Raw genomic sequence first — 13,344 nt, 5'->3', positions numbered from 1 at the left:
GTGGATTGCAAAATTCTGTGAAGACTCAGGAGGAGGGACAACGTTACTACCAGGCTATAACCACAGAACTGTAGAATTGTTCAGGCTGGAAAAGACCACTAAGATCATCCAGTGCAACCCCAGCTCATCCCACCCTGTCCCTCAGAGCCACATCTCCACGGTTCTTAATGTCTCCAGGGATGGTGACCCCACCACGCCCCTGGGCAGCCTGTACCAGCGCTAGAAGTCAGACTCTTGACACTGTAAGACATCAAAGAATCCACATCTGAGTGAACCCATTACTGTACAGAAGACAACTGAGGCTCTGGCTATAGCACCAGGTGAAGAACAGGCTCAAGAAGACTAGGTCCTGTGATCCTCTCATCTGCAGAAGCAAAGAAGCTTCTAGATCTTGGGGTCATGTGAGTAGAAACAAATTTTTAGCTATATTTGTTTCTAAATTTGTTTAGTTTCAAATAAAAGTTTAAGTGTCCAAATCCCAAAATATCAAAATCAATAAGAAAAGAAATTCACAGAAGAACCCCACACCCCACACATGGACAGACCTATGAAAAATGATACTGTTTCTATGCACTTTGAAATGGCAGTTTTATTTCCTGACAGCTCCCACATAACCAGGAGCTGGCAGGTGGGACGTGGAGAAAGGCATAATCTGAGGCACCTCCTACTGTGGGAAATGGCAAAGCTCAGCTGAGAGGTGAGATAAGATGGCTGAAGCAGGAGGTAGAAATGCGGTGGGTGGATGGATGTGAGCCAGTGAGCTCTGAGTGCTGCAGTCTCGCAGGAACCGGAGAGACAGATCTACAGCATTAAGGGCTGTCACAGCTCAGGCACCCTTAACACAGCGTGAATAAATCTAGTCTGTGCTATTCAGAATCCAGAAATCCAAAGAGCATTTAAATGTTTTGCCCAGGAAGCTCCAAATGCACACAAGCTCCCAATCAATGAAGAGCAGCAGCAGGGTAAAGGCACCAAACCAAACCTCCCTGCACGCTGGGGGTGTGTGTGAAATCTCTACCTCGATGTCAAAGGGAAAAGCAGATTTCTGCCTCGATCCATGGAACAAAGCAGGTCTATGGGAAGAAATAACAGTGAAATGTGCTAATATTTCTGACTCGGTTCAGGTCTTTCCCTCCAAGTAAAACGCAACCTCTTCTGATTGCACCCCTTGACTTGCTGGAGAATAGCTGATGGCAAAGGCAGAGCCTGGGGAGGAGGGAACCGGACCTGACTGCTCCCAGGGGCCATTCCCATTGCACAATTTCTCTTCCTTAAAGGAAAGGGTGGGTCACAAGCCACGGCCAGGAACCACGTACCTTTAAACTGTTGCTTCAGGCCACTGCTGGCAGATCTGGTGCTGCTCTGTGAAACCTGGTTCTCAGCTTGTGAGCATTTGAAAACAACGCAGGTATTCATATCTTCACTATTACACTTTTTAAAATATAAATACCTGCATACTTTGCTGGATCTGCTTCCAGCAACAAAGCATTCATAAAAGATGTGGTTTGGTGGGCTGTTGGAAGAGGGACGAAAACTTCTTTAACATCTGATTTCTCATTGATTAGATTTGAACAGGTTAAGAGGGGAGAAACACATGTTATAGGGTGGTGTCCAGTGTAATGGGCTTCCCATTACATTTCTGTGCTGACAGACAAATGTTGTGGGAGTGGATTGAGTGGTTTAGCTGAAAACAAAACAAACAAAGCTGGCCAGTCTCAGAACAAGAAGCCTTCAAGTTACATTTTATGCCAATAATTGGCAGCAGTTTTCAAATCACCATAAAGCAGCCACAGAGCACCACCCTGTGGGGAATTACATCCCTGGGCTTTAAGGTGTTTATCATTCCACATTTCCAGCCCTACAACAAATGTTTAAGTATGCACGTCAGGGTTTTTGTGCAGATAACGTAATGCCATTGAATTTACAGAGGGAATGCTGCATTCTGCACACGTTTGTGCAGATCTGTACTGCATTTATATGCTGCAAAGTATAGGAAATAACACAGATTTTCCCCTTCTTTCTTCTTCTGCTTCCACCCAGTTCCCAGAGGGATGATTACTCCAGTTTGATTTTCCAGGTGGAAACAGGCTTGACCATCTCAGCCCATCTCAACAGCTGCTGCTGGCAAAACCAGAAGCTGTGAGGAGTTGCCTGAAAGGTTCTGCAACAGTAGGACCCTTTGCAGGAGTGACTCCAGCACGCAGCAGTCAGGAATCACCTGCTAAGGGAGGCAAGGAACACGAGCAGGAGGTTTTCAAAGCATCTCTTACCTTTCAGTCATGCTACCTCAGTGTTTCTCAGGCAGCCCTCTGCTCTTTGACCTTCAACCTGCTTCACAATTTGTGTTGTCCATCTGCACTCCAGCCCGTGCCTCTGCCTTCCAGAGGTACAGGAGTTCAGCTGTACTGATCACAGAGATGTTCCACCTACACAGTGTGCCTGCATTCATGCTGACTTTGACATTATTGTGTTTTAGACAAGATGCTGGCGGCCCACTTTGATTGCCCAGGAGGCCCAGAAAATCTCTATGTGAAAGAAGTGCTGAAACCACATCCAGGAGAAGGAGAAGTTCTCATGAAGGTCTCTGCCAGTGCTCTGAATAGGGCTGATTTACTCCAGGTACGTGTATGTTAAGTGGGTTTATGCACCTGAAAACGCCAGCTTTTCAAGCCTCCAGTGAGCATGTGGATGGGAATCTTCCAAGGAAATGCTCATAGGGCTGAAAGAAGAGGTATTGATTGAGTAGGTGGATGCTTTTATTTTGGTCCCCTGCAATGCATGGAGACATAGAAAGACAGCTGTCTTTTGAGAAAAGATGTAAAACCAGAGCTCTAGCCTTTCTGGATGGTTAGACCATTCCCTAATTTGAACAGAAAACCATGACTGGCAACTGAAAGCCATCCCCAGTATGGATTGGTGTGGACAAAGGGAGCTTGCAACAAATCATTTTTTCACACAGTTCTAAGAATCAAATATACTTACTGAGGAAAAAGTGTTGCCAAAGGATGGAAGAGCCTTAAATTACTAAAACATTTGCACAGTCCAAAATCAGGATCAAATGAAAAGGCATGTAGGTAGGAGGTATGCAAATAAAAATACTGCAGGTTGTTACACGCACTGATGTGTGGCTTTTCCTTCCCTACCCTCTCTTTTGTTCTGTTTCAGAGGAGAGGGAAGTACCCTCCCCCCAAAGGAGCAAGTGATATTTTAGGCTTAGAAGCAGCTGGGAGTGTGGCTGGGATTGGACCTGGCTGCACGGGGCAGTGGAAGATTGGTGATGCAGTGATGGCTCTGCTCCCTGGAGGTGGCCAGGCTGAATACGTTACAGTACCCGAAGGCCACCTGATGCCAGTTCCCAAGGATATGACTTTTATTCAGGCTGCAGCCGTTCCTGAAGCCTGGTTAACAGCTTTTCAGCTGCTGCATTTTGTAGGTGAGAGGTGTATTTGTGAATCTGTCCCGTCAAAACAGCTCGCATTCATTTCTGTTGTTAAATCCTCTGCTTGTTGCCTCCATCTGAATGCTGTTTGCCTTTGAAAACCCTTCTCTCTGTCATTCCATTCACATTTTTCTTACCCGGTCAGAATAAGGCATGAACTCAAATTCTGAAATCTTGACCACACCTACCCAGTCACAACATACTTTGCTGAGTGCAGGAGAACCAGTCCTTCATGTTACCCAGAACTTAATGCATTTCTCCACTGCTGAGTGCCTGATTTCTCAACATCAACATTCAATGAGTGTGTTTTCTGTTAGCAGCAGTTTACTGAAGTCAGTAAAATGGAGTCCTGTTTGTACACTGTGAGTTGTGTTCATTCTGGATTTATTGCTTTAATTAAGGATATGTGGATGTATATAGAACTCACTGAATAAGGGTATCTCTTAAATATTTCACTGTTTTTATCTATTCAGTTTTTGCCACTTTGATAATGTTTTACTTCACAGATAATGCCAAAAGGGTAATTGTTTCCTTTATGTCCTCCAGGTAAAATACAGAAAGGGGAAACAGTGCTGATCCACGCTGGAGCAAGCGGGGTTGGTATGGCAGCCATTCAGCTGGTCAGACTGGCAAAAGCTATTCCCATTGTGACAGCAGGAACTCAGGAGAAACTCAAAGCAACAACAAATGCTGGAGCAGCTGCAGGGTTCAACTACAAGAATGAAGATTTTAGTGAAAAGGTCTTGGCCTTCACCCAAGGTAAGAAGCTCTGAGTGAAAGACACAGTTAAGAAAGAGTGCGTATATTCTAAAGCATATGCACACACACTCAATTTCAACTGGGAGTTTCCATCACCTTCTCAAAAAGAAGCATGAAGATCTTCTGTGCTCCCTTTGGTGCTAGAGAGGTTGGGAATCCAGTGGTATCAAATCGGCCTTACTACACATGAGTTACTACTGTAGGTAACGTAACAGTTACATCCTGTTCAGCCCAAGAATGTATCTTTCCTAAGTTTAACAGGGCTCTTGTTTTGTGCATGGCCTCCCTTTGGCTTTATGCTCATTTGCGGCATAAAAATGGTGCCAATATTATCGTTGCCCCCACAATGAAATGTAGGAGCAAATCCTTGCACTTGTTTTGTGTTTGAATATGGGTACAAAACATAGTTCTCTTACAGTTAGAAAAAATTAGGGTGTTTTAAGCATTTGAGACACTTTTTGACAGAGTGCGCATGTGTATATCTGTTGATGATTTTTGTGCCTCATGCTAGGATTTTTTACAAATCATTGTGCCAGTTCCTCATTTCCCAGGATTTAAATAAGAGTTGCAAGAATAATTCCGTACCTAGAGAGAATAATGTTTTACTTTTGCCTGCCTGAGATTATCCTACCTTTAATACAGCTCACTGGTATTACTGTTTTTTTTTTTTTTTCTTTCTGTTTCTACTTGAGGTTCTGGAGTAGATATTATTTTAGATTGTGTTGGTGGCTCTTACTGGGAGAAGAATCTCAGCTGCTTAAGAACTGATGGCCGGTGGGTTATTTATGGATTACTGAGTGGAGGTGAAGTTCATGGAGATTTGCTTGCAAGGCTGCTTTCCAAAAGAGGAAGCATCCATACAAGTCTATTAAGATCACGAGACAAGGAGGCAAGTAATGACTATTAATGCTGTATATAGTTCAATCTTAAAATCTGCAGCAGTTTTGAGAGTTTTGATATCAGCTCTACGTCAGAAAAAAAAAAGCACCACCTTGAATTGTTATTACATACTTCAGAAAACATTGCAAAATTTACATTAGTTTCCCTTTTCTACTTGTACGAAGTGCATCCTTTCAGTATCTAGTGCATCAGAGGAATGCACTGGGAATACTCGGGACTTTTTAATATGCTTCATGAGTACCACAACTTAAAGATTTAAGAAATAAAACTCAAGTGATCAGATGACTTGATCAAATCTGGAGGAAGAAGAGAGAAGAACCTCCATCAGGTCACCTACAGCCACACTCTTTGAAGTAGAGACCAAGTTCATTTCAAGTCCAGAAATTACCAAAATCACTTTATGTGGAAAATTCACAGTTATGACTGTAAAACACACCAGTGTGGCACTTTAGGATAGATGTTGTCCATGATTCAACCTGAGAAATGTCTGAGAACTGTGCACATTTTGTATGCTGTTTTCGGAGACTGTTCAGTGAATGTAAATGACTAGAAATAATCTGCAAAATGCTTTATTTTTCTTCAGTATAAGGAGCAGCTGGTGAAAGCCTTCATAGAAAATGTGCTGCCATACTTCTCGGGAGGAGCCTCCCCACATCTCCAGCCGCTTGTCGACAGCATTTACCCTCTGCATGAGATTGCAGAGGCACACAGGAAAATGGAAGAAAACAAGAACATCGGCAAAATTGTCATTGAAATGCCCGCTTCACCCTAAGGGCTCCATCTTCACCTACAGCCCTCTGCTGTAGTTGTTCTAAGGGTAGGAGTGCTATGGGTGCCTTAGGAGATTCTGCAATTCCTCCTTCCAAATTTGAAATGATTTATTGTGGAAGGTCTCAAAAAATGAGGGCCAAAGCAAAGCCTTACAGGACATGTGAATAAAAAATATCACACTGCAGATAAAGTGTATGACATCGTTACACGGCAAAACCACCATGCATCCATCTCCACTCTCAGTTTTGGGCTTATTTCTGTTTTTACACAGCTTTCCAATCAGCCCAGCAGGAGCAACATCAACCCCGCCCGAACAAAATGGCGGCCGGCGCGGCTCCCCTCAGCCCGCGGGAGGCGGGAATGGGGGAGGGGCTAGGAGCACGCAATCACGCGGGGTAGCGCGGTAGCACTTCCGGTAGGGCGCGCGGTGCAGCCTGGGATAACATCCGGGTCTTCCGGTGAGAAGAGCGGCGGCGTCGGAGGACCGCCGTGGGAGGACTGCTGCTCGCTGTCGTTTCTCTGGCAGGCCCAAGGCCCCTCGTTATCCCGGCGCCATGGCGATGCAAGCGGCGAAGCGAGCCAACGTGAGTGCCCTCCCGAGGGGTGTGGGCTGGGGACGGCCCTTCCAGGCCGGGCTCTCGTTTGACAAAACCACGTCAAGTCTATAGCTGACGGGCAGTAGGGCCGAGATTTAGTGGGTAGGCTGTAGCATTTAAGGTTTGAAGTGAGTTCTGGGTGTAACACAACGTGTGTTGTTTCTGTCAGATTCGGCTGCCACCGGAGGTCAATCGGATCCTGTACATTAGGAACTTGCCTTATAAAATCACCGCGGAGGAGATGTATGATATTTTTGGGAAATACGGGCCTATTCGGCAAATCAGAGTGTAAGTATTTTTAGTTTTCTTTAAGAAGCTGAGGATTAAACGGGCTTCGGGATAGCTCTCATATGCCGGTATTCCTATTACAGTGGGTAAGAACGGGATTTTATAGCTGAAAATGTTGAGTGTGCTTTAGCAGCATCCCTGTGTGCTGAAGGGGCACATGGTAGTGCTTTTGTTATGTGTGAGTTTGTTGGTAAAAAGAATGGTGCCAGTAGGTACGCTGGAAAAGCTTAAACCTGGTCTGAATGTAGGTAAGTGGAAAAAAGAAGGACTTAGTATTTTAAATAAACCTCAAATGAGCTAACCTTTAATTTTAAGTAAAGGTAAAAATATGAAAAGCAAGGTCTGAAGGCAGCCACTTCTGCTCAATGAGTATTAGATAATGAACTAATGGAGAAACAGGTCTGCTGCCACTGGTGATGGACCTGTCTACCAAAAAACACTGCACCACTTGCTGTGCATCATCTGCAGCTCGTCTCTGAGCCGTGTGGAGGTCTGTCTGAATTTTGTTTCAAATACGCCGAAGCTGTTCCTGTCTGTGGCAAATCTGAGGCTCTTCCCTTTAGTTCCTTCAAATATTGATGACCTGAGCGCTGTGCCATGGATCTAACCATCATTTCATCTGGTTATTGCTATGTTCTAGGTTTCAGGCAGGAGTTGGCTGAGGCTAGCACTTAGAATTAGCTGTTGAGAGCTGCAGTAAGATTGGTTGGAGTACTGGCATTCATACACAGTGGTCTTTTTTTCTTCCACCTCTGAGAAATATTTTGGAAGGGAGGAGCAGCAAATCTTTTAATACTTGAAAAGAAATGAAACGTAGCTTAGATTTGATATGGTTTTCTTCATACTGCCCTTATCCAGATGTTGACAAAATAACTTGTAGCATCTCTGAGTTCTCAGGTTGTTGCCTGGGTTGCTGCTGAGTGTGTTCTTGCTGTTTATCTTGCTCTCTGTTTCCCCGTGCTCTGAGACCAGGGTGGGTAATGAATCTGCAGTGTTTCATCATTTCAATTTTGCAGGGCATAAGTATGGTAATGGCTAAAAAGATGAAGCTTTACCCCCTGTCAGTGTGCTCATTTCAGCCAGTGCTGTAGTGATGAAAAATGATGGCTCAGTGCAAAGAACAAAGGGAGTTTTCTGTATAGGGTTATTCTCAGTAGACATGAGCAGTGGGGAGTACTGGGGTGTGCTCCTGCATGCTGTGTTGGAACGTGCAGCTGTGGGATCTCATTAATACTGTGAAGAGCAACAGAAGGGACTGGGGAAGGGTTAAAGGAATGAGAGAGAGCGTGATGCTTTTGCTTGGCTGAATAGGTGGGATTTTCACTAATTGGCATATGCTGATAAAGGAGAACTAATATGAAAAAAGAGTAGGTTGGACGCTCCACATCTGGACGCAGTGCTCCAGGTGAGGCCTCACCAGCGCAGAGCAGAGGGGCAGGATCCCCTCCCTGGCCCTGCTGGCTGTGCTGCTTTAGGTGCAGCCCAGGATGCAGTTGGCTTTCTGGGCTGTGAGGGCACAGTGCTGGCCCATGTCCAGCTCCCCATCCACCTGTACCCCCAGGTGTTCAGCAGGGCTGCGCTCAATCCTTTCATCCCCCAGTTCTGGTAGTGAACTCCCTTTGTATTCCTTCTCCTCATTTGTGCAGTTTTTATCCTGTTCTCTTTGTTTACTTACACATCGTGGTGTGGGCATGTGTGATATCATTTATTGGAGTTCGTTTATAAGTCAGCTCCTTTGAAAGGGTTCCTGTGATTCCTCAGTTGGCTGTAACTATCTTTTAGCTGAGATCTAGTGGCTGCGTTAGCTCTGTAATTCCTCAGAGCTGGTTAGTGTGATGTGCCCAGACGTGTCTCCTGCCCCTCAGGCAAAGGAAATTGAATTGATGGTCTGATGATAAGTGATGGTCGTGCAGCTGAACCACCTCGCATCAGTGTGGCTGCGCTGTGCTAAGAACAGTATTCTGTCTCAGTCAGTGCTGAATATTAATAGAGTGCTGTTCATTTAGCTTGATATTAATGCTGGTTAACATTTGCTCTGCAGTGGAAACACTCCAGAAACGAGAGGAACAGCTTATGTAGTCTATGAAGACATCTTTGATGCCAAAAATGCTTGTGATCACCTGTCAGGATTCAACGTGTGCAACAGATACCTTGTTGTTTTGTACTATAATGCAAACAGGGTAAGTGTGCTTGGTTTTAAGTTACCTTTGAAGATGCTCAGCATAAAAAAAGTCAATTTGAGAAGATGGTTGGATATTTTTAAGAAATAATTCCAACCTGGTAGAGGGAATGGATTGGGTAAATCGTTAGGATTTCATCGTCGGTGTGATTCATGAGCATAAATCACCACAACCTTTGGACTAGGCATGTAGAAATCGTGCTTTTGGTGAGTGTGCTTTGGAGAACAGGTAGCAGGGGCCAAACAGTTCCAGCAGGCTTGGGGAGGTGTTTAAAAGGAAAAAGTCTGTAAATCCTTGATGTTCTGCCTGATGAGGCCCAGAGTCCCGTGGAGTTCTCTGAGGTCGAGAATTAAACAGTGCTGTTTGTCTGTGATGTTGATGTCATTGACAGTGAGAAGTTGGGTGCAGTTTATGGGGGATAACGTGCCTTAAGATGCAGTTTTTCGTCTCACGCATTTTATTATTTCCCATAATTACAGGCATTCCAAAAGATGGACACAAAGAAGAAAGAGGAACAGCTTAAGCTTCTCAAAGAAAAATACGGAATAAATACAGACCCACCAAAATAAACTGATGCTTTTGGAAACCTGTTCTCCAGACCTGCCAGTGTGTTTTTAAACTAAATAAGGATTCTCACAGAAGTATAACGTACTGCTTTTAATAGGCTGTAATTTTGAATCTTTAGATCTTCATGGTAGAATTGAATAGATGTGAAACGTCAGAACATCTGCTTTAAGAGGAAGTCCCCTGAAGGGCCAGGAGCTCTCTGTGATGTAAGGGCTTGGACTGGTAAGGGCTGTGTAACCACAGTCCTGCTTGGGGCAGACCCTTGTAAGATGGGACCACGTACATGGAGCAGTTCTGGCTGCTCCCCAGCCTCCAGGGCTGACTTGAACCATGGTAGCCAGCTGATGCAGAAGAGTTCCAAGGCTCTGTATGAACTCTTTATGAATTTCACTTGCCGCTTCTAAAAATGGATTAAATACCAGTAAACAAGACCCTCCCTGCTTTTTTTTCTTGTTGCGGTTTATGTATGGTTTGTTTCTTCTTCATACTTAGATATTGTATGCAGCTCCATCTTTTTCCTCCTGGAAATGTTTGAAGGAGTATTGTGGTTTAACTCAGCAGGTGGCTCAGCGCCACACAGTCGTTTGCTCACAAAGTAGAACTTCTGGATTGAGGTAGAACTATTTACTAGGATGGATAAAAGGATAATAGTTAAGACAAGTACATGCACCTATGTACTAAGCACGTATATACCAAGTGATGCACAAGCAATTGTCCACCACTTGCCAACTGATGCCCAGCTAGCCCCCTGAGCAGCAGCAGAGAGCGAGATGAGCTCCCACCCTCTTCAGCACTCCTGCATGATGTCCCATGGTATGGAATATCTCTTTGGCCAGTTTTGGTCAGCTGTCCCTGTTCTGTTCTCTCCCAGCTCCTTGGGCCCTCCACTGAGAAGGGCCTTGGCTCTGTACAATGCTGCTTAGCAGCACCTATCAACATCAGTGTGTTATCAGTGTTGTTTTTATCCTAGAATAAAAACAGCGTCGTACCAGACACTATGAAGAGATCAATTCCGTTCCAGCTGAAACCAAGACAGTGAGGCTTAGCCTGCTGGTACGCTGCTGTTTGCTAGAAACAAAGCCTAAATCTACCTTTATAATGGTGTTTCCTCTACAAATAATAAAAAACGAGTGGCTGTGTGAAGTAATCCAACTGCTTAGGTGACTTCAGTGAAGATACCTTGTTCCTGGGGATGAGGCCAGGGCAGGTGAGCTGCTGTGAGATACTCGCTCTGGCTGAGGATGCTGGAATAGATTTGGAAGCGTACCAGGTTTGCACTGAAGTTAGTTGGAGCAACAGGAATGAAGTGAATGCCTTTAATATTAAGCAGAGAACATGGGACCGATGCGAGGCGGTAGATATTGGTGGTAATTTTAGATACCTGAAATGTGGCTGTATTAAAGTTCATGCTGAGTAGAAAGCTTGTAAGAGCTGGTGGAGAAAAAAAAAAATTCTGATTTTGAATTATTTCTCAAAGTATCAGCATTCGTGGCTCATGAATAAAAGCTCGATGTGGAACTCGCTGATTGTACAACTTCCAGCCAGCGCAGAACGCGGGCAAAACCATTGTGCCTGAGGATTTATAATGCAGATTAAAATTTCTTGTATGCTATGTTGTCATAAAAGAGTATTTCCTTTTTGTTCACTGAAATCTGTCACTTGTGAGGCCCTGGCACTGCTGCCCAGAAAACCTGGGGGTGCCCCATCCCTGGAGGGGCTCATGTCCATTGGATGGGGTCCTGGGACTGGCTGGGCTTTCAGGTCCCTGCCAACCCAAGCCATCCTGAGATCCGTTCTAAGTCTGCTCCCCTTGTGGCTGGAATTCTGACTTGCTCAGCCTTCTCCTGCTTCCCCCATCCTATGCATCTGTGATGTGCATACGTTAAATGCAGAGGGGCTGTGATCTGTTTCACCTGTTTCGTACTTACACGATTGGTTACTTCTCCTGTGTCAACTCGGTTAAGGGGTCCAGCCCATCAGGTTAACACTAATCTAGGTTGTTCAGGCAAAACCAGCTTGCCCTCAAATGTTTAAATGAATGAAATCTGATGGGAGGCTTCTCTGTGAAGGTTGGAGGGAGGCACATGAACAGACACACGCACGTTACGCAAGCTGTTGGGCATTCAGATGGCTCTTGGCTGTAACAAGAACTGGATTGATGCTTTAATAAATAATAATAAATGCTGGTAATAACCCACTGAAGTGCTAATAATGGAGCCGTGTTCTGTCCGCCTTGTTTAAAATCATGTGCAAACACTGCATTCCATCTGTCAATAGCAGACAGCATGTTGCTTGCTCTGTGGTGTCTGTTTTGATGAGGATTTGGTGCAGTTTGAAAAATGCATATAAAAAGCAATTCTATAGGGTAATAAGATTAATAAAAATTCCTTCAATGAATCCTCAAGATCAGCAGCTTTTGATATCTCCGCGAGCTCAGCTGCTGCCTTTCATTAAATATTCCATTTCATACTTTTCCTTCTAGTGCCTGTTCGGGGCTTTCAATGTCCCTGCACGAGGAAAATGAAATAATAATTTGTACCTGCAAGACAGAGGGAATGGAAATCGAATGCCCGGAGGATTGTTTTGATGAGGTCTGCTCAAGATTTTGTTTGAAATGTAATATCAAAGGACGAGGAAATGAGTTCAGTTATATGAATGGCAGAAGGGGCAGCAAATAAGGCAGATGTTGCCAGCCTTGCAGTCTGCATCTGCGCTGGTTTTTGTGCGTGCTCACTTTCCATTTAATTTTTCAGGAAGTAGGGCATGAAATTAAGCCTGGAAGGTCATTTTTTCCATCTATACTGTTTAGAAATTAGTAACAATTGCATATCTGATTACACAGGCGGCAACAGTAAATTTTTTTTCCAATCCATTATATGGTGGTAATAATTATATGTACTGTGTTGATCGATGATACAATTAAATAAATTAACACATTTGCAGTCAAATGAAGAGCTGGAGATTACATTTCCTTGAAGACTTAATTTCCCTAAGTATCACAAAGCACAATTAGTTTTCCTTTCACATTTTTTTTAAATGAATTTGGCATGAAAGATGTAATAATTTGCTTCCAACAAAGGTCTCTGAAGAGAGAGGGTGGTGAGGGAGAGAGCTTCATCAAGCAGCTGTAATAAGGATTTTACAGACTCCTAATGGCAGGGTTGCACAGCTGAGGGCAATGGGAAAGGTAACTGCACAGCAGCGCTTCGGGTGGAGGTGACAGGGCCCAGCAGGAGTGCGCTGCTCGCCGGTCAGAAACCCAGCAGAAGTGGAAAGGGATGCTCCAGCTACTGAGTGCACAGCAGAGTCAGTGGCACCAAGAGAAGATGTTCCAGGTATGCTGAATCAATTCTTCATGTCACTGTTCGCTTTTGAGGCATTTGGGTTGAAAATGATGCAAGTAGTTTGCAAGATCCCTCCTAGTTCTGGAAGGCCGCAATGAGATCTCCCCGGAGCCTTCTCTTCTCCAAGCTAAACAAGCCCAACTCCCTAACCTAACCTGTCTTCATAGGAGAGGTGCTCCAGCCCTCTGATCATCTTGGTGGCCTCCTCTGGATGCTCCCGAACAGCTCTATGTCCCTCCTGTACTGGAGGTTCAGATTGGCTTTGTGAGCTGGATGCATGTAATTCTGCCCTTCTTTAGCCTACCTCAGCTCCAACAGAAATCTGTATGCTAGTTTTACTGTTGTAAAGGCATAGAGCAGGATCAGCACTGTATGACTTTGAGAAACATCACTTCCCTTCAACAGCCAAATTTTGGCCAGAACTGAGGGGCCACCGGCAACGCAGGGCAGGTGGAGAGCCAGGAAACCTCAGTCCCAGCAGCACCTACATGCGTGCTCCT

General features: G+C 44.6%; 2 protein-coding genes across 6 annotated transcripts; both read left to right on the top strand.

Annotated features, from left to right (window-relative positions):
- Positions 556 to 6,053, top strand: TP53I3 (tumor protein p53 inducible protein 3). Of its 5 annotated transcripts, none has more exons than XM_021391362.1 (7): positions 699 to 1,408; positions 2,078 to 2,230; positions 2,477 to 2,619; positions 3,166 to 3,433; positions 3,986 to 4,198; positions 4,891 to 5,087; positions 5,682 to 6,053. In XM_021391362.1, the coding sequence occupies exons 3-7, from the start codon at positions 2,482 to 2,484 to the stop codon at positions 5,868 to 5,870; spliced, it is 1,005 nt and encodes a 334-aa protein (XP_021247037.1). In that variant the 5' UTR covers positions 699 to 1,408; positions 2,078 to 2,230; positions 2,477 to 2,481; the 3' UTR covers positions 5,871 to 6,053. The 5 variants fall into 5 exon arrangements, with proteins under 5 accessions (XP_021247035.1, XP_021247037.1, XP_021247036.1 ...); XM_021391361.1 differs by having other exon boundaries at positions 2,041 to 2,230; XM_021391360.1 differs by lacking the exon at positions 2,078 to 2,230 and having other exon boundaries at positions 556 to 1,408.
- On the top strand, positions 6,270 to 9,931 carry SF3B6 (splicing factor 3b subunit 6). The gene is made up of 4 exons (XM_021391369.1): positions 6,270 to 6,453; positions 6,635 to 6,753; positions 8,795 to 8,933; positions 9,413 to 9,931. Exons 1-4 carry the CDS (start codon positions 6,424 to 6,426, stop codon positions 9,500 to 9,502), a joined length of 378 nt encoding a protein of 125 aa, XP_021247044.1. The 5' UTR covers positions 6,270 to 6,423; the 3' UTR covers positions 9,503 to 9,931.

Source organism: Numida meleagris, chromosome 3 (genome assembly GCF_002078875.1).
Source record: "Numida meleagris isolate 19003 breed g44 Domestic line chromosome 3, NumMel1.0, whole genome shotgun sequence".
NCBI classification, from domain to species: Eukaryota; Metazoa; Chordata; class Aves; order Galliformes; family Numididae; genus Numida; species Numida meleagris.
This window is presented reverse-complemented; position numbering and strand designations above follow the sequence as displayed.